Genomic DNA, 19,673 nt, shown 5'->3' with positions numbered 1-19,673 from the left:
TCATGGTGCTTTCTCATTTGCTCACTCTGAGGAATGCCACCTGCCATGTTCTGAGCTGCCTTTTGGAGATGCCCACGGCAAGGAATTGAAGGAAGCCTCTAGAGAGAGAGCCACAGAGAGCCACAGTCAATGAGGAACTGAGAACCTCAGTCCAACAACCTGTGAGGAACTGAATCCTGCCAACAACCAAGTGAGAAAGCTTGGAAGCAGATCTTCCTCAGTTGGGCCTGGAGATAAGACTGCAGCCCCAACTGACACACTGACTGCAACCTCATGAGAGACCTTAAGCCAGAGTCACTTAGCCACACCCAGATTCCTGACCTACAGATACTGTGTGATAATAAACATTCATTGTTCTAAGTGACTAAATTTTGGGGTGATATGAAGCAATAGACATTTTTAGGAAAGTTTGTAATAGAAAATTAGGTATTTTTAAAAAACTGATTTTGAGTTTTTAAGGGAGCATCTTTCAGTTTTAGATATCTAAATAAATCATCTCTTAAGAATTCTGTCCAGCTTATCTAACCTTTATAACAAAATTGGTCAACAATACTACCTCAATCAAAAATATTTATTGAGGGACTTCCCTGGTAGTCCAGTGGTTAAGAATCTGCCTTCCAATGAAGGGGATGCAGGTTCAATCCCTGGTCAGGGAACTAAGATCCTACATGCTGTGGGGCAACTAAAACCACACGCCGCGACTACTGAGCCTGCACATTCTAGAGTCCACGCACCACAACTAGAGAGCGTTCGTGCTGCAACTACTGAGCCCATGGGCTCTGGAGCCCACGTGCCACAACTAGAGAGCTCACACGCTGCCAACTACTGAACCTGCGTGCCCTGGAGCCCGCACGCCGCAGTGAAGAGCCCGTGCGCTGCAAAAAAAAGATCCCACATGCCACAACGAAGATCCTGCGTGCTGCAACTAAGACCTGACGCAGCCAAATAAATAAAACATTTTTTAAAAAACAGTATTTATTGAAAGTCTATTCCGTGTTTAGCAACAGGTTAACGTGTTTGGAAATGAGCGTTTCCCTTAAAAAACTAATAATTTGGTTGGGCAAAGAACATACAGGAAACAGAATAAAATAACAATAAGGTATAATAGAGTGTAAAATGTAATAAAGGCCTTAAGTACCAAGTGATTTTGAAAAGAAATATTCATAAAGCCTGTAGCACTTAGAAATATCCTTTGTAGGGGGTAGTATCTAAAGCAGATTCAGAAAAATTGGCAGAACCTGCCAAGGCAGTGAGGGGAAAAAGCATTCTTTGAGGGAGAAAGAATGATGGGAAAAGCAAATATAAGAAACATCTTGCTATATGGGCAGTTTATAAGGAGGTTTATACATAAGATTTATGTTGCAGAGTGGCGGGAAATATGGCTGGATGGGTAAGCTTGATCAGATTATAGAAAATCATAAATAATACATCAGTAAGTTTGGCTGCTTGTGAAACATCATAAGGGAATCTTTCTGTTTTTAAGTAGACAAGTGAAGGATGAAACTGGTGCTTTAAGAAGATAACACTGATATGTAGGCTAATTTGGAGAGTAGAGGAAACAAAAGAGCTTGCAATAAATCACATTCCGAAGTACCAGTATACAGAGAGAGGAAAGAATTTCAAAGAAAGAATCCATAAGACTTTGCTATTAATGGGATATTTCAGACAAACAGAAATTAAGAAACAAAAACCTGACAGCCACATTAGGCCAAAAAAGGAAGAGAGGGTTTGGCAGTAGGTAGTAGGTAACTTATCCCAGGTGAGCATTTGGAAAAGAGAAGACACAGTCAACTGTGGGCAAAATTAAAATGCTTCAACATTGACCTCCTTTTATAGTATTTATGTTCAAAAGATAAAATAAATTACCTTTTAAAAAGTCAGACAGCACCATCATCCTAACAACCATTTTCCTTACTATAATACGATGCTAGTCTCACCATCATACAAACTGTCTTGGATGGTTAAAATCATAGTGTGTATTCTAGTTTGTGTTGTGCTTTTTTACCTCATCTTCCTAACCATTTTCTGCCTTCCACCTACACTTCTTCCCCACTTAGACCTCCTAGCACTCACTAGGAGCTTTCATGTTGCTTTCTTGAGGCCAAAGCCCTCCAAGAAGCCATGTCCATGTTTGACCCTGTTCTAATACTCCAGTAACAGAAATTTCCAAATTAAAATTCCCTCCTCCTCTAACCTTTGAAAAACCTAGGAAAACCTTTAATGGTTTCTTTACAATCTTTCTACTAGTGTTTGCTTATTAATGAAAAAGTATCTCTGGTTCCCCCAGAGAACTGGAGTAATCTCAAGAGAACAAAATCCAAATAGCTTAGAAAATTAAACAATTTGTTTTGGCAGGATTGGCTTTAAATAAAGTTTACTTTTGGTGAGGCAGAGTTTTCAGAATCTCTCTTCTCACATTATTCTTGCTCACTTCTCTCCCACCTCCCATTAGGATCATATTACTTTCATGCTGTCCCTGTAGATGAGTCTCCTCGCCCAGGACTTCCAAACCTCTTTAGCTACCTAAATTTAAATATTACTTTGTCAATTTTTCTTTTTCCCTATAATTTAAAAAATTCTCTACTCTATGTCCTGCTCTCTCAGGGATTTTTAAAATCTAACAGTTAGATAAATTTAAGATACCAAGATGCACTAATTATTTTCTTTCCAAGAAAAATACCATGTTAACATTTTCTTAGTACATTTATGCAAGCCACATTGACTGTATTGTTGACACCTCCAAATAACTTGTCCACAGTACATAATCAGTAAATATTTGCTGGATAAGAAAAAGAAAAAAAAAAGGAAGAGACAAGTAGTAGGAATTTAAAATACTCTATCAAAAACACTTGAGTGGTGGAAAGGGAGAAGGGATATACTTTTGAGAATACTAGCCTTTCAGCACTTTAAAAATCATATTAGAAGGTGCCTAGATGGAAAGAACACATAATTTAATCTTTCTGAGCTTTGGTTACCTCATCTGTAAAATGAAGAGATATTATAATTTATGATGCTTTTATTTCCACTCCAATCTTACCCTTTTATACTATTAGTACCTCCATTCACATGCCCTCTGCCTCTGCTCATGGGTCTCTGCCATTACAAATGCATTCTTTAGCTATGGGAACTGACAGCAAAAGAGCTCATTTTGTCTCAGAAGGTAGAACAGAAAAAGGCAAGTAGAGTGATGGTAATAACTAGCAGGTAAGAGGTTAGGTAAATGGCATCGGTCTATGATAGCACAGACAGCAGAGCCAGGATGACATAAGAAGCTGTGGAGTGGCAGCACAGTTTAAGGTTAGCACTGTCCAACAGAAATATAATGCAAGCCACAAATGCAAGCCCATATGTAACTTTAAATTTTTAGTAGCCACATTAAAAAAAGTAAAAAGAAGTAAAATTAATTTTAATAATATCTTTTATTTAGCCCAGTATATTAAACGTCGCCCCTGCTGAAACTTCCCCCCACCCCGTGGAAAAATTGTCTTCTACAAAAGCAGTCCCTGGTGCCAAAAAGTTTGGGGACCGCTGCTCTAACCCATGCATTTCAGCAGGGGCGATGTTACCGCCAAGGGGGCAAAAACTGATTCTTGGAGGGTAGGGACAAAAGTATCTTAGATATTATAATGGTTTGTGGCCTTCAAAGGGCCACAGAACATGAACAGACATACAGTATATCTGTGGTATTAAAATTTCCTGGAGTGAGTGATTAGGACAAAGATGTCCACAAAGGCTCCTTAGGGGGGCAATACTGAAAAAAAGGTGGAGAAACACTGCTCTACCCAATCTGTGCATGCTGGGAAACTTTAGGGGATGATCCTGGACCCACGTCTCTTCTCTCTTTATACTTTCTCTCTTAATGATCTCATCAATTTCCACAGATTTAAATACCATTTTTATTATACTAACGACTCCTAAATTCCTATCTTGAATTTCAGTGTCCTCTGGAACTCATGGTCTCTCAAATCTTCTAAGTATTTTCTTTTCTTAATGTTTCCTTCATCTTCTGCCTAAATGAAATTTGGCTCTGCCTTGATGACACTGCAGCCCTCTCAAGTGATGTCTTTTCTCTCTCATGCTTCTTTACCGGTGAGCCTGAAGGTGGATCTACTTGCTCCTTAGGGTCGTTCTTTCTCTCCCTCCTCCCTAAAACTCCTCAGTTTTAAAACTCATGCTATCATATAATACTACCCATTATCCACCCACCTGGTTATAGTTCTCTACCAACTTTCAGGTCAATCTGCCTCATTCCTAGCTCACTACCTCTCTATGACACAAATCCTGCCATAATTTTTGATAATTTCAATACTCATAGAGATGACCCATCTAATACCCTGGACTTTCTGTTCCTTGCCTCTTTTCCAACAAGAATCTTATATTCCACCTTATCTCAGAAACTCATTCCCTATGATCATACAGCTTTGTTATCACCAGGCTCCAAAAATTCTTCAGCTGTATCAGGGCCTACAATCCACTAAATCCCATCACATTTTTCTTCAACATATTTATATCCTCATTTCCTCTTTATGCAACTTAACTATTATAGCTCATCATTATAACCACTCTCTACACATACCTTCAATTTCCTAGACTCTTCAACATACTCACTTGGCAAAAACCCAGCTCTGGTTAAATCCTGCTCCTCCACTATTCAGGCCTATACTCATGCAGCTGAGTGTGACTGAAGAAATCATACTGCCAATGTTGGCTGGTCTCACTAACCCCAGTGGTAATGCCCAGGAATAATACTTCATCTCCCCATTCACCTCCAACTTGTCTAGGCAACTATTTTATACCTTCCATCTCATCTTCAACAACTCCTCCTTCATCTTCACTCTCAGCTGATAACCTGGTTTCCCGTTTCACTGAGAAAATAGAAGCACTCAAAAGACCTTCTATAAGTTACCACACCCACATCTGTCCACCTACCTGCATCTATTTTTAATACATTCTATCTTCCCTCCTATTGCTAAGGATAAAGTATCTGTACTGCCTAAGACTAATACTTCTATTTGTCTAAAATACTCTTTTCAATTCCTTCCCTTCAATTTTCTCTTTTTAAAAACAGCTTTATAGAAATGTAATTCACATACCATATAATTAACCCATTCAAAGTGTACAATTCAATGTTTTTAAAGTATATTAATAGGATTGTGAAATTATCATCATGATCTAATTTTAGAACATTTTGGTCTACCCTTAAAGAAACTCTATACCCATTAGCAGTCAATCTCTATTTCCCCCCTATATTCCCAAGTCCTAAGCAACCACTAATCTACTTTCTGTCTCTAAATTTGCCTATTCTGGACATTTGATATAAATGGAATCATATAATAAGTGGTATTTTGTGACTTGGCTTCTTTGACTTAGCATAATGTCTTTAAGGTTTATCCATATTACAGCATGTATCAATACATTCCTTTTTATGGCTGAATAATGTTTCACTATATGGATATAACACAGTTTGTTTATCCACTCATCAGTTTATGGCTATCTGGGTTGTTTCCACTTTTAGGCTATTATTATAATGCTGCTATGAACATTCCTGTACAAGTTTTTGTGTGAACATGTATTTTTACTTCTCTTGGGTAAAGTTGTAGGATCATAGGTAATTCTATATTTAGCTTTCTAAGGAACTAACAAACTGTTTTCCACAGTAGCTTCATTATGTTACATTCCTACTGGCTAAGTACAATATATAAGGGCTTCTAATTTTCCCCTATGCCCACTCCAGTCAGGTTTTTATCCTGTGGACTCGTTGAAGTTACCAATTACCTCCTTATGGCTCAATCAATGGTCAATTTTCAGTTTTCATCCTGCGTGGCCTATTAGCAGCATTTGATTCAACTAATCTCTAACTCTTCATTGAAACTCTTCATTTAGATTCTAGGAAATTAGTCTTTGGTTTTTCTTCTATATAGTTGAGCTTCTACCCATTCTTCCTCTTCCTCAGCTTCTAATCACTGGCACATCCAAGATTCAGTCTACTGATCTCTTCCCTTCTCTATCTACATTCATATTATTTGTGACTCAGTATAACTGTCATTTATATATGTTATCTGTTCCCAAATGTGTATTTACAGGCTAGATCGTGCTGTCCAATACAATAACTAGTAGTGACATGTGGCTACATAAATTTAAATTTAATTAATAAAAATTTAATTTAATTTAAAATTAATTTAATATTCAGTTCCTCAGTCACATCAGCTATATTTTAAGATATCAAGAGCCACATGTGCCTAGTGGCTATGAAACTAGACAGCACAGATATAGAACATTTCCATTGACACAGAAAGTTTTACTGTACAGCACTGATTGAGACCTCTCCTCTAGACTCTACATTTATATATCCCACTGCCTCCCTGATATCTCCACTTGAATGCCAATAAACATCCCCAAACCAAAATCCTGATATTCCTCCCTAAACATGTTCCTTCCATTTTTTCCTGTTTCAGTTGATGTTAACTCTGTCCTTCCAGTTGTTCAAACCAAAAATCATGGGGTAACCCTTGACTTCACTCTCACTCCACATTCAACTGATCGGCAAATTCGATCAGCTCTATATTCGGAATCTGACCATATTTTATAATCTCCACTTCTACTACCCTGCTTGAAGCCACCACCATCTTTTGCCAGTTTTAACAGCTTGCTAACCAATCTCCCTGCTTCTGCCTTTACACTACTAAGTTCTATTTTCAACATAACAGCCAGAGAATTCTTGTTAAACTCAAAGTCAGATCATTAGTCCTCTGTTCAAAATCCTTTAATGGCTTCCCAATCACCCACAGCAAAAGTCAAAGTTGCTATAATAGCCTAGGATACTGTACGATATGATCCCATTACCTCTAATCTCATCTCCTAATACTTCCCCTTTGCACAGTCCTTGGCAGTCATACTGGCTGTTCATCAAAAGCACTAAGCATATTTCAGCCTTTTCCATGAAATATAATTTAGAAACCACAAAGTTTAAGAATCACCAAGCTAGAGTAAAAGAGGTTTAAATAGAAATTCTATTTCCAGACATCTAGATATTGAAAGTAATCTACACTTAACTATGAGGTTCCCTAGCCAGTGAGTGGGATTAAATGACATTAATTACATAAAGAAAAAGGTCTTCGAGGGCTTCCCTGGTGGCGCAGTGGTTGAGAGTCCACCTGCCGATGCAGGGGACACGGGTTCGTGCCCCAGTCCCGGAAGATCCCACATGCGGCGGAGCGGCTAGGCCCGTGAGCCATGGCCACTGAGCCTGCACGTCCGGAGCCTGTGCTCCGCAACGGGAGAGGCCACAACAGTGAGAGGGCCGCGTACTGCAGAAAAAAAAAAAAGAAAGAAAAAGGTCTTCCAAAAGCTCTAATCTCAATTACTTCACTAAACCTACACCTCACAAAAAAAAAAATCAGTTACCTAGTTGTCTGGAATGGCATAAATAAACTAATCAGCTAATAAAATTTTTTTAAATAAAAATTTAATTACTAAACAACTGTAAGAATATGGATTAAGATTTCCGATTTGGTAATAGTATAAATATATAAATTCTTATTTGCTAAATTGTAGAAGACCGCAGGGTGATATACAACAACCTACTCTGTAAACAAGTTCTACTCAATGCAACTGGTCTGCAAACTGTGTAGTATGGTCTGTTTTGAAATAAGAATCTTGCATAAGAATGCAATTCAATACACTGCTTCCTTCATCAAGAAAAACTGGCCATCAAAAAATTTCAGATGGACTAAAATGTTTTACACTCTAGTATAAGCCTCTATTTCATTGCAGACCGGTAACTAACATTTTATAGACTGACAGAGGTCCATGAATCATATTTTGGGTAGCACTGCTCTAAATCACCTCCTGGGTTTTAATTCAAGTCTACTCAATATTTTAAAACACTACCTACATTCAATGTTAGAGTTTTTGTGCCATTTCCCACTCTGTAGTTTATTGGAATTAATATGTACCTTGTTTTCTAGATGTCACTAGTCTCTTTATTTATTTTAAAGAATTTTAATGCTGGTCAGAAAGAAGGCATCCAATAACAGAAACATACTGATAAAATTTTTTAATTAAGAGATTAAAAATTATAACTTAAAAATAGCCTCAAAAAGGTGAAATTTGGTAATATATTAGCTTTGAAAACTTTGGTTTATTTTGAAAGAGATATAAAAATCATTCACTTTTCAACACTAACCTAAATATTCCATCAGCTGTTCAGCAGTTATGATTTCCATCATCGGTGGAAGTTTCACCTGAAAAACAAAGTATTTTTCTATAAAATCAAATGTTTTAGATAATTAAAGTGTTTCTTCAGTCAGAAACACAAGTATGTATGTGTATTATATGTATCTACTATAGGTATACAACACTCACATTTAAAAATCTTTGTAACTAATCTTTAATACAACAAAGCCAATCCTATCACCATAAAATTTACAGGGTGATACAAGATCTCAGAGAGTCAATGAGAAATCTATTTTCAAAGCCAAGTGCTATGCCTTTCGTCACCCATCCTGATTGTCATTATGTACCTGCAGCAGTGTCCTGCATGATAGAAAATACAGTTTAAGGGCAGGAAGAGGCACCAAACATGTTTTGACAGGTCACCCATGCAGCAGTTTTACTGAAGACAGGCTTAACACAGGTCAGTATTCCATTACTTCAGTCTACCTGGGCCATTTTTTTTTGTTGAGTAGCTAAAATGAATACAGTATAAAGGATGGTCATAAACTGAAGGATTCATACTATATGAGTCAACCTGTAAAATTTAAAAACAGGCAAAATTAAACTTTACTGTTTAGAGCTGTATATGTATAAAGAAAAGAAAATGGGTACTATAAAAATTAGGACTGTGGTTAACCCTAGGGATAAGAGAAGGAGTTATAGTCATAACAGGACACGTAAGAGGCCTCTGGGGTGCTGGCAATGCTCTATATCTTGACTTGCATGGTAGTTCCACTGTTTGCTTTATGATAACTTGTTAAACTGGACATCTCTGTTTTATGTACTTTTCTGTATGCGCTATATGTCACAATAAAAAGGTTAAAAGTAGATATATACGTTATAGTCATATTTAAGTTTCAAAAGTCATGTCAGCTGCAACACAGTCTAAATGAATTTTTCAAATGAATTATCAGATGAATTACACAGATATTACAGCCAATGATTGTAAATATTTTAGCTGACTTATTGAAAAGCATACTCCTTGGTATATTCATGGAAGAAAAATAAGTACTGTAGGATGCAAACTCGAACAAAATAATTAACATAGCAATGACAGAAGAGCAGCATAATTAAAAATTCCTCAGGAATTACTATTTCAGGATCTTTTAAATCAGCAATTTCTCCAACAACAAGTGTTGAAGAAGGTGCTCTGGATCTTTATGTTACCAAATGTAGTAACAGTATGTCACAATTTTTTGTTTTAATCAATGAATAAAGTAAGTGCTAAAAAAGATCCCTGTAAAACAGAATAGTTTTAGACCCTCTGAAAGCATACATGACAGTTGGTACTTATGAGTTAGTCATCCAGTGGCTTTATCACTCAGTGAAAACCAAGAGTTGCCATGGAGGTTTTGATCATTACTTGTTTCTAAATTATTCTTATTTTCTAGGACACTTTTTAAAATTGTAATAGACTTTTTTTTTTTTTTTTTTTGGCTGCGCCGCATGGCATGCGGGATCTCAGTTCCCGGACCAGGGATAGAATCCACGCCCCCTGCAGTGGAAGCACAGAGTCTTAACAACTGGACCACCAGGGAAGTCCCAGAAATTGTAATAGACATTTTTTTTGGAGCAGTTTTAGGTTTACAGAAAAACTCAGCAGAAAGTACAGAGAGTTCCCATAAAGAACATATTTTTCAAATTGAAACTCATTGGCAAATTATAGTCCCCTGCTTGTTTTTCTAAATAAAGTTGTATTGGGTGTCACTCTCATTTGTTTATGTACTGTCTTTGGCTGCTTTCGCACTATAATAACAGAGCTGAATCTGCAACAGAGACGATATGGCCCACAAAGCCTAAAATATTTACTATCTGGTCCTTTACAGGAAAAGTATGTTGATCCCTGCTTTAGATGATCTTAACTGCTTTTAGATAATATTTTATCAAGGTGTTTCAATACCACTTTGAAGGTCTGATATTTAAACCAGTAGTTTATATACACTGTGAATACTTACATTCTGAATAACTGTCAGACCACTCTGAAAGTCCAGTTTTCACCTAACAATGCTTCTTAAATGAGACCTATATATTCTTTTATTCCAGACAAATTCAGTGCAGAAATATATTCACCAGAAAATCCCATAAACAAATAGCTTATCCTCTTTTGGTCAATGTAGTAATCCCACTATAAAATTGTCAATAAGAAACCAAGGCACTAACAAGTGTATGTATTTGGGAAATACATTCTACAATCCTAGATTTCTACAAATAGATAATTTCAGGGTTTAGTCTTGAAATTTCCAAATAATAGCAACTGCCTATCATGTCTTGCTTCAAACATTTGAAATAGGAAATGACAACCTTTATAGAGATTTTAGAAGTGGGACAACAAATACGCAAATATTTTAACTATTCCCAAGCATACTGAGCGGTATATTCATTTCCCGAATCTTAGTCAACAAAATATTATGGATGTTCACTAAAGCTAGGGACAAAAGAGTATAATAGTGAAGAAATGTCTGCCTCCCTCCCACTAATACTTTGGAGCCATCAACAGATCTTAATTTTTTTTAACCACAAAATGATCTTCCTGAATGCTTGCTTCTCTTTTTGCTTCCCTCTACCACCATCACCACAAAAGCAAATGCTGAAGATTTTGTTAATGATCGTAAGACTTTCTTTCCTTCGTCTCTTTAGAGTCTATTAAAGAAAAAACAGGTTATGGGAAAGTTAGCTAAGGATACAGAATTTTAAATTGTGGCATTCTGTCTGAATCTCTAAATTTTAAATCTTATGATGAAAAACAGACAAACAAATGAAGCATGACCTAGGTTCTCAGATGGTCCTCTTTTAGTAATAATCTATAACATATTGTTTACAAGTAAATTAATGTATTCAAGGACATCTGGAAGGTACTCTAAGTAGTTTAAATATTCTTCCTAAAATTTGACCAAAACTTCTCAGTACATATTCACACACAGTTTCAAATTAATAGAGTCCAAATAAAATGAAGCTTTTATTATCTAGGAAAATAAATTATGTCCTATCCTATAAATATTTTATTATTCTAACTAGATTTCTATTAAAATTAATATTTAAATAAAATATTTAATATTAAATGCTTAAATTAACAAAAGAATATTTAAATTAACAAAAGGAAATAGCTACTACAACTCTATATATTCAACTATAGGATAAAACATCATTAATCCAGCCCAATTATTCTGTAATTCTTAGTCATTCGAAGAGTGAAGTGTACTTGAGAATAGACTCAAGAGAGACCAAAAATAAAAATAACAAAACCTGCTTAAAGTGTTAATATCCTGAACAGAAATGTAAAACATCTCAAAAGTGATATGCCAAGATTTTGATACCTATAATTTTGATATAGGGGAGAGGTGGGAAAAAAATGCAGGGGACCCAGTAATAACAAAGAAATAAGGAACAGTCTATATAGCTAATGGTAAGTATGAAAATGACCAGCCAAAGAACATTGTTAAATGTTTAATTAGAATACCAATTAATAAGTACTCAAGAAATACAGTTTGGGGCTTCCCTGGTGGCGCAGTGGTTAAGAATCCGCCTGCCAATGCAGGGAACACGGGTTCGAGCCCTGGTCCGGGAAGATTCCACATGCTGCGGAGCAACTAAGCCCGTGTGCCACAACTACTGAGCCTGTGCTCTGGAGCCCGCGTGTCACAACTACTGAAGACAGCACACCCTAGAGCCCGTGCTCTGCAACAATCAATCAATGTGATACACCACATTAACAAACTGACAAAAAATCATATGATCATCTCAATAGATGCAAAAAAAGCTTTTGATAAAATGCAACATCGATTTATGATAAAAACTCTCAACAAAGTGGGTATAGAGGAAACATACCTCACCATAATAGAGACCATTTATGACAGGGCCACAGCTAACATCATACTCAATGGTGAAAAGCATTTCACCATTTCCTCTCAGATCAGGAACAAGACAAGGATGCTCAACCTTTTTTTTTTTTTTTTTTTTGGCCATCCAGTGTGGCTTGTAGGATCTTAGTTCCCGGACCAGGGATTGAACCTGTGCCCCCTGCAGTGGAAGTGCGGATTCCTAACCCCTGGACCACCAGGAAATTCCCATTACCACTTTTAATCAACATAGTATTGGAAGTCCTAACCACAGCAACCAGAGAAGAAAAAGAAATAAAAGGAATCCAAACTGGAAAAGAAGTAAAACTGTCACTGTTTGCAGATGACATGCTATACACAGAAAATCCTAAAGACACCACCAAAAAGCTACCAGAACTCATCAATGAATTTGGTAAAACTGCAAGATACAAAATTAATATACAGACTTCTAAAAACAGCAACACTTTCTTTCAATGAAATCTTATATAAAACGTTATCTGAAATATATGTATATATATATGTGTGTGTGCGTGTGTATTTTTTTTTTGGCTGTGCCGCACAGCATGTGGGATCTTAGTTCCCCAGCCAGGGATCAAACCCGTGCCCCCTGCAGTGGAAGCACAGAGTCTTAACCACTGGACCTCCAAGGAAGTCCTGTGAAATATATTTTAAATGAAGAACTGACAGAACTTTGTGACCAGTGAAAAGTGAAGGATGATGGGAAAAGAAAAACTGAAGTTGACTCTAAGGCTCAGGGAACTCTAAAACTTAAGATCCATACATTTAATAAAAATAAGACATTTGGGGGCTTCCCTGGTGGCGCAGTGGTTGAGAGTCTGCCTGCCGATGCAGGGGACATGGGTTCGTGCCCCAGTCCGGGAAGATCCCACATGCCGCGGAGCGGCTGGGCCCGTAAGCCATGGCTGCTGAGCCTGCGCGTCCGGAGCCTGTGCTCCGCAACGAGAGAGGCCACAACAGTGAGAGGCCTGTGTATCGCAAAAAAAAAAAAAAAAAAAAAAAAAAAAAAAAAGACATTTGGTGAGGGAAGGTAAGTTTGTAGAAGAAAATGATGTCTGCTTCATAACTGTGAAATTTAGTTTGACATTCAAACAGAAAGTTGAGCTGGAACTCAGGAGACAAAATTTTTTTTTTTTAATAGTTAGTTGCACCAGGTGGGCTCCTTAGGTGCGGCTCGCATGCTCCTTAGTTGCAGCATGCAGGCTTCTTAGTTGTGGCATGCATGTGGGATCTAGTTCCCTGACCAGAGATCGAACCTGGGCCTCCTGCATTGGGAGCATGGAGTCTTAACCACTGTGCCATGCAGGGAAGTCCCAGGAGACAAATATTTTTAATTTGTCCGTGAATTATTTGATTCCTGTGCTGTAGTCTGTTTTTGCATTACTTATGGTAAAAAGGATCACTAAATAATACAATTTCTTGGGAATTCCCTGGTGGTCCAATGGTTAGGGCTCTGCACTTCCACTGCAGGGGGTGTGGGTTCAATCCCTGGTTGGGGAACTAAGATCCTGCAAGCAGCACAGCACGTCCAAAAAAAAAAAAATTTCTTCTCAGTTCAAGTTTCACTGATTTTGAATATGTGGCAAATCATATAGTATTCGCAATTTTTTTAAGTTGAAATTGTGAAGAAATTATAATATAAGTATTATTAATGGGAATCAAAGAGACGAAATGCAGCTTTTTTCAAAATAAGGGCTAAAAAACTTAAGGATCCTTTCAACATGCCTTTAATTCTGGCTCCAGCAAATAAACATGTATTATAAGCTATTATACATCATGCTTTATATTCTAATTTCTTAGAGGTAATATTCATTTATTATTAAGAATAATTACTGTACTTAAAAATACTAAAAATCTAACTGACTTTCTACATGCCATCAGTATTTCAAATCAAGAAAATTTAATAAGAGACAACTTTCAACTTCGGCCAATTTGAAACACCTTTACCCTCAATGTTTATCAGAACTTAGACCCCATTCTCAGAGTAATATCGAGGCCTATTTAAAACTATTTAAAACCATCAGAAACTGCAGATGTATTCACATGTATTAGATTTTCAAGAATGTCCTATTTTATATGCAATTCAAAGGTTTTAGAACAATGAAGAATGTTTTTCCAGTGAAATTTTCCCAGTAAAAGATGTATAATAAAAGAAGACATCTCGGTGCTTCCCTGGTGGTGCAGTGGTTAAGAATCCGCCTGCCAATGCAGGGGACACAGGTTCCAGCCCTGGTCTGGGAAGATCCCACATGCTGTGGAGCAACTAAACCCATGCGCCACAACTAAGCTTGCGCTCCAGAGCCAGCGAGTCAAAACTACTGAAGCCAGTGTGCCTAGAGCCCATGCTCTGCAACAAGAGAAGCCACCACAATAAGAAGCCCACGCACCACAACGAGGAGTAGCCCCCGCTCACCACAACTAGAGAAAGCCCGTGTGCAGCAACGAAGACCCAAGGCAGCCAAAAATAAATAAATAAATAAGTTTATAAAAATAAATAAATATAAATAAATACAACTTTTTTTAAAAAAGGCATCTTTAGTTCAAATTTCACTGGACTTATATTTAAGCAGCTCAGCAAGCTTACCATGCTGAAAATATACCCAAAGAAAAAGTGACAGTGAAACATTTATATTAATTGCTTGAAAGACAGATGACAATAAGATAAGACAAGAGAACAGTTAAAAGGCTACTAAAGTAGTCCAGAAGAGAGATGAAAGTGGCCTGAACTAGGGTAGTGGCAGGAGAGAGAAAACTTAACTACTGAAAATATCAAAGAAAATACTTAATAAACTTTGATGGTAAAGGAAAGCTCGTTCACCACAGAACTCAAGAAAGGCTCTGAAATTGGAAGTGTCAGATAATTGAGAGGACATGGGATAAAACAGAGGGAGCTAAAAACAGAAGGAATCTGTACAAAGAACAGATCCCCAGGATCTGTTCTAAGGAATCGTGAAGTCTATTTCTGCTTCTCTGACTTTATCACTAGCTCTTCTTCCACCCTGGTTTGTCCCAGGCCTATTGTCCACCAGGCTTACTGTTACCTTGAATTTCAACTTTCCAACCAAATATCTGAAGTAAGAGCTCAGGTTCTGAAGTGGGTATAAACTTACCTTGGGTAAGTTATTTACATTTTATGCACCTCAATTTTCTATGTATGTAAAATAGGAACAATATCTACACAAGGATTTCCTGATGTGGTTGAGAAAATTAAAAGAGAAATTGCATAGGGGCTTCCCTGGTGGCGCAGTGGTTGAGAGTCCGCCTGCCGATGCAGGGGACATGGGTTCGTGCCCTGGTCCGGGAGGATCCCACATGCCGCGGAGCAGCTAGGCCCGTGAGCCATGGCCGCTGAGCCTGCGAGTCCGGAGCCTGTGCTCCGCAATGGGAAAGGCCACAACGGTGAGAGGCCCGCGTACCACAAAAAAAAAAAAGAGAAATTGCATATAATACATGTAGAATACTTAGCATAGTATCTGGACATAAAAATAATTGAGTACTTACTGTTATTATTCAAAGCCCTAGGATTACTGATACCACCTGTGCTCAAATGTCCTTCACCTGGGACTTAACAGCGACAAAGATGGAAGGAGAATGGGAAGGTTTTCCACTGAAGGACTACTCATAGCAAAGGGAGAGGAGAAAATGAGGACATCACTAATAGGACAACTAACACAGGGAGTATTCGTAATCTCATCTGCCCATATCCACTTTATCTGACAAACCTAGAGATATTACACCAATCCTAATTCTTAGGAGAGACTGGAAATGAAAGCCTCGGAAGTGTTGCTTGCACCTTTTGTGTAAACAAAACTCTACCACTGTGTGAAGTTTTTAATCTCTTCTTACAGGATCTATATTAAAAAACAAACAGGGTGAGCAGAGGCTAAAATGGAATCTTCAGCTCACCATCTGTTTTTCCATTTTTATAAGTAATACACTTGGAAATCCTCAAAAGAGCTTTGTGCCTACTTTAGGAAAAGGGGAATATGAGAAAATTTGTGCAATTGCAATATTCCTATGAGTCAGGAAGTAAAAAAAGAAGGTAAAACCTAGTCAAAAGTAAGAAGAGGTATCTGTGAAAAGGTATAAGAAAAGAAAAGTCATCAAGGAGGGAGGGAGAATTAGAGCAAAAGCTTTCTGGTAAGACGCTCACCCTCTGCAGGTGATAATGAGACAGAGGATATGTCCGCTGGAACTTCACTGAATTTTCTGCTAATGGCCTTTTGCTCATTTTGCTCTTGGGTCACTCATCTTTTTCTTTCTAATTTATAAGGGCTCTCTGTAAATTAAGAAATTAGCCCTTAGACACATACAGTAATCTAGCAGATAATTCCCTTAGTTTGTAGTGTGTGTTTTGACTTGACTTAGTTCCTGGTGAAGTTTTTTGGGGAAAGGGTATCTTTTTGTCCTTTTTCTTTTTTTTAACCTTAAGTTTTTTGTTTTTTACTGAATCAAATGTATCAATTTTTATTTTATATTGATAGTTTCTAGGTTTAATGTCTGGAACAACAAGCCTAAGGTAAACAAACTTGCTTAAGAATCCTGCTGTTCCTCCCTTGATGTGGAGTAGGAGATCGTCTCAGCACCTGCTAAGCAAAGAAAGAAGAGGAAGAATTTCCCACCCAAAGGATTAGGGAGGAGAGGGGATGTGCTTCCAGCATCTTAAATCAGAATAGTGCATTCAGTCTTCCACTAAAATGCTACATAATAATTAGATACATAATGATTAGATATTACAATGCTATATGTCTTCTATTATAATGTACAGTATAAGTTATATATATATATGTGTATATATATATATATTTTTTTTGAGTATGTGGGCCTTAGAACCTATATTCTTTCTATAAGAAAACAAAAGTGTGACAAAGCAGGGACTCCCTCTATTATTAAAGTAATACCTTCATAAACATAAAAATATTAAGGCAGAAGCTTTTAAAAATGTTTCATAATGCAAAATTTGAATCATATGGAAAAGCCAAAAAGTAACAGCATAATGAACTTCCAAGTACCCATCACTCTGCTTCAGTATTTATAACATAGGCCAATAACATCAGAAAGTAAATTTTATATTTTATGTATCTTCTGACTTGATTTTTATAAACACAACTGATTAATTGGGCCACAGCCCTCAAATAAAAAATGGCATTATTTTATGAAAGATTAAAGAAAAACTATTAAAAAAACACCAAAAAAAAAGTCTAAAATAAAGAAGCAAAATGAAAATGTATTCTAAGACTTCAATTTGGGTTAATTTACCTGGTGTCGGCTAAAGAGAATTAGAAATTTGAGCTTGAATTAAATTTAATGAACAGATTTCCTTCTTTCTTGATTTGTTGGATTATCACAGCTCAACTATTTTACAGATGAGTGATGATCACCTACTTTCCATCAGTCCTAAACCAACACTTTTCATTAAAACTCCAACATTTCCAACTCAGTACTTACCATGTTTGATCATTTTAACTGTCATCTCTCACCCAGAATCATCATGGCACTTACTTCCTTTGAATCACTCAAATCTTCCTAATGTATTCAGTTTATTGATTTTTTTGTTTTTTTAGTTCCTCAACCAGGGACCGAACCCCGTGCCCCCTGCAGTGGAAGCGCAGAGCCTTAACCACTGGACTGCTAGGAAATTCCTTACTGATTTTTCTCATTACTTCATTCTCCCCCAAAAAAGATGATCAACTGTTTTACTTTCAATTCTTAATTCCATTGACTCTCCATGAATCAACCCTTGAAAAGCCCGATACATGATAATCCTAACCAGACATTCTTCCTGCTCCTATTTCCAGAGATGAGAGAACTATTTTGGGGTGGGGGGGGGTAGAAGCAAAATTGACATACTAGAAGTTTTAAAAGAATACCCCAATTTATCCATGGCCACTGAGTACTTTCTGCTTATGCCTCAAATTCCTAGGCATAATCTTCAATGAGATGAGAACTTCTTTAAAACACAACATAATTTTCTCACAAAATTCACCCTTCGATGCTTTACAACTTCTCTCCTTAATTACTGGCAAGTTCAATAGCTATTACTGATGAGATCATCTGTTATTCTGCCAAAATGGAGAATGAGGCCTCAATTTTCATGTCTCTCTATCTTAACATGACCTTGTCTTTGTATCTTCCTTCCATTACTTCAGAAAAAAAGATTGTTGTTGTTTTCCTCTGAAGAGAATTTTACCACCTATTCTGAGGACTCCATGTTATCCTGACTTTTTAGCGACCTTGTTCTCATATCTGTCCTTTTTGGCAAAATCTTTCCTACTCCACCAGTTCCTTGATGCTGCTGCATTTAACAATGATAACTGACCTTTTTTTTTTTTTTTTTTTAAATTAGAGTCTCTCTCCCACACTACTATCATGACTTTGTCCTATCTCTAGTTCTCATTTACATCTCAAACTGTGCCTATACTGATTTCTTTTACACTCTCTCATCTTTACTGCTTAGCATTCCCTTCTCCCCAGCAACTTTATTCCTCTGTTTTCCTCCTTATTCCTCTGTTTTCTCTGTGTCTACTGGAGAACTGGATGGAAGAGGGAGCGAGAAAATAAGAGGGAGGATGTTTATAATGGCAATTTGCAGTTCCTCACATATACTGGGATGACAAATAGTTGAGAACTATTCACCACTCTCTTTGGAGAATTCATGTATTCTCACTGATACCATACTTATATCTATGCAATAATTCTCCAGTTCAATTTTTCTCATAATTTTTACGTCTTTCCTGAGGCCCATTCTATGTTTCTGGAGGCATAATGAACATTTATATTTTTATGTCCCACTAACAGACAATTCCAACCTGACACAGCCAAACTCTGACATCAACTTTCCCATCTAAAACACATTCTCTACCTTTTGAATGATCCAACCAATCCTTATTACCCAATTAGAAAAAGTGTCACATCCTTCATTTCCTATATCCAGATAGCAATCAATTCATCATTTAGGCTGTGACATTATCCTCAACAGAGAGAAGGGGCAGAGAATTTCCCATCCAAAAGAGCTATCCTCATCAATTCTTCCTGCTACACTCACTACAATCTCACCTCCAGTCTAATCTCAAATGAAAAGACCCCTTTCTTTATGTCATTCCTCTATCCAGTAATTTATAGTAGTTTCCTATTATCAGCTGTATATAAAGTCTAAACATGTCTAATGATGGGTCCTCTGAAATCTGACAACTACCTTCATACCCTATTTACTATTTTTCTCTACTACGGCATTTCTCAAACTTTTTGGTCTCAAGACCCTCTTCAGTCCTAAAAATTATTTAGGATCACAAAGAGCTCTTGTTTAAGTGGATTATATCTATCAAGATTTACCATACTAGAAATAAAAATTGAGAAAAATTTTAAACACAAGAATGCACGAGCACAGATTCTGTTAACTGTCAGAGCAATTATGTCATCACACATCATACAGCCTGAAAAACTCTACTGACACTGAGAGAATGAGAGCGAAAAAGGCAAAAAAAAACTGAGTACTATTATGAACAGTACTGACCTCAGAAGCCCTGGCTCACTTTGAGAACACTGCTCTATCCAAACTTGCTTCTCTTAATCGATCTCCCCATCAATCACTGATGATTACTGATG

General features: G+C 37.0%; 1 protein-coding gene across 4 annotated transcripts in view; it reads right to left on the bottom strand.

The window, feature by feature from the left end:
- Positions 1–19,673, bottom strand: part of MINDY2 (MINDY lysine 48 deubiquitinase 2) — a 98,702-nt gene that overhangs the window by 75,924 nt on the left and 3,105 nt on the right. For all 4 annotated transcript variants that reach the window (XR_014326495.1, XR_014326496.1, XR_014326497.1 and 1 more), the window contains exon 2: positions 8,186–8,243. Coding sequence is in view for 1 of the 4 variants with exons in the window: in XM_082847700.1 (XP_082703826.1) it covers positions 8,186–8,243 (58 nt within the window). In the remaining 3 variants the exon portion in view is untranslated. The remainder of the gene's footprint in view (positions 1–8,185; positions 8,244–19,673) is intronic.

This window comes from Leucopleurus acutus (genome assembly GCF_964270905.1).
Source record: "Leucopleurus acutus genome assembly, chromosome: 1".
Lineage (NCBI taxonomy): Eukaryota > Metazoa > Chordata > Mammalia > Artiodactyla > Delphinidae > Leucopleurus > Leucopleurus acutus.
Note: the sequence above shows the minus strand (reverse complement) of the source record. Positions and strands in the feature narration are given on the sequence as shown.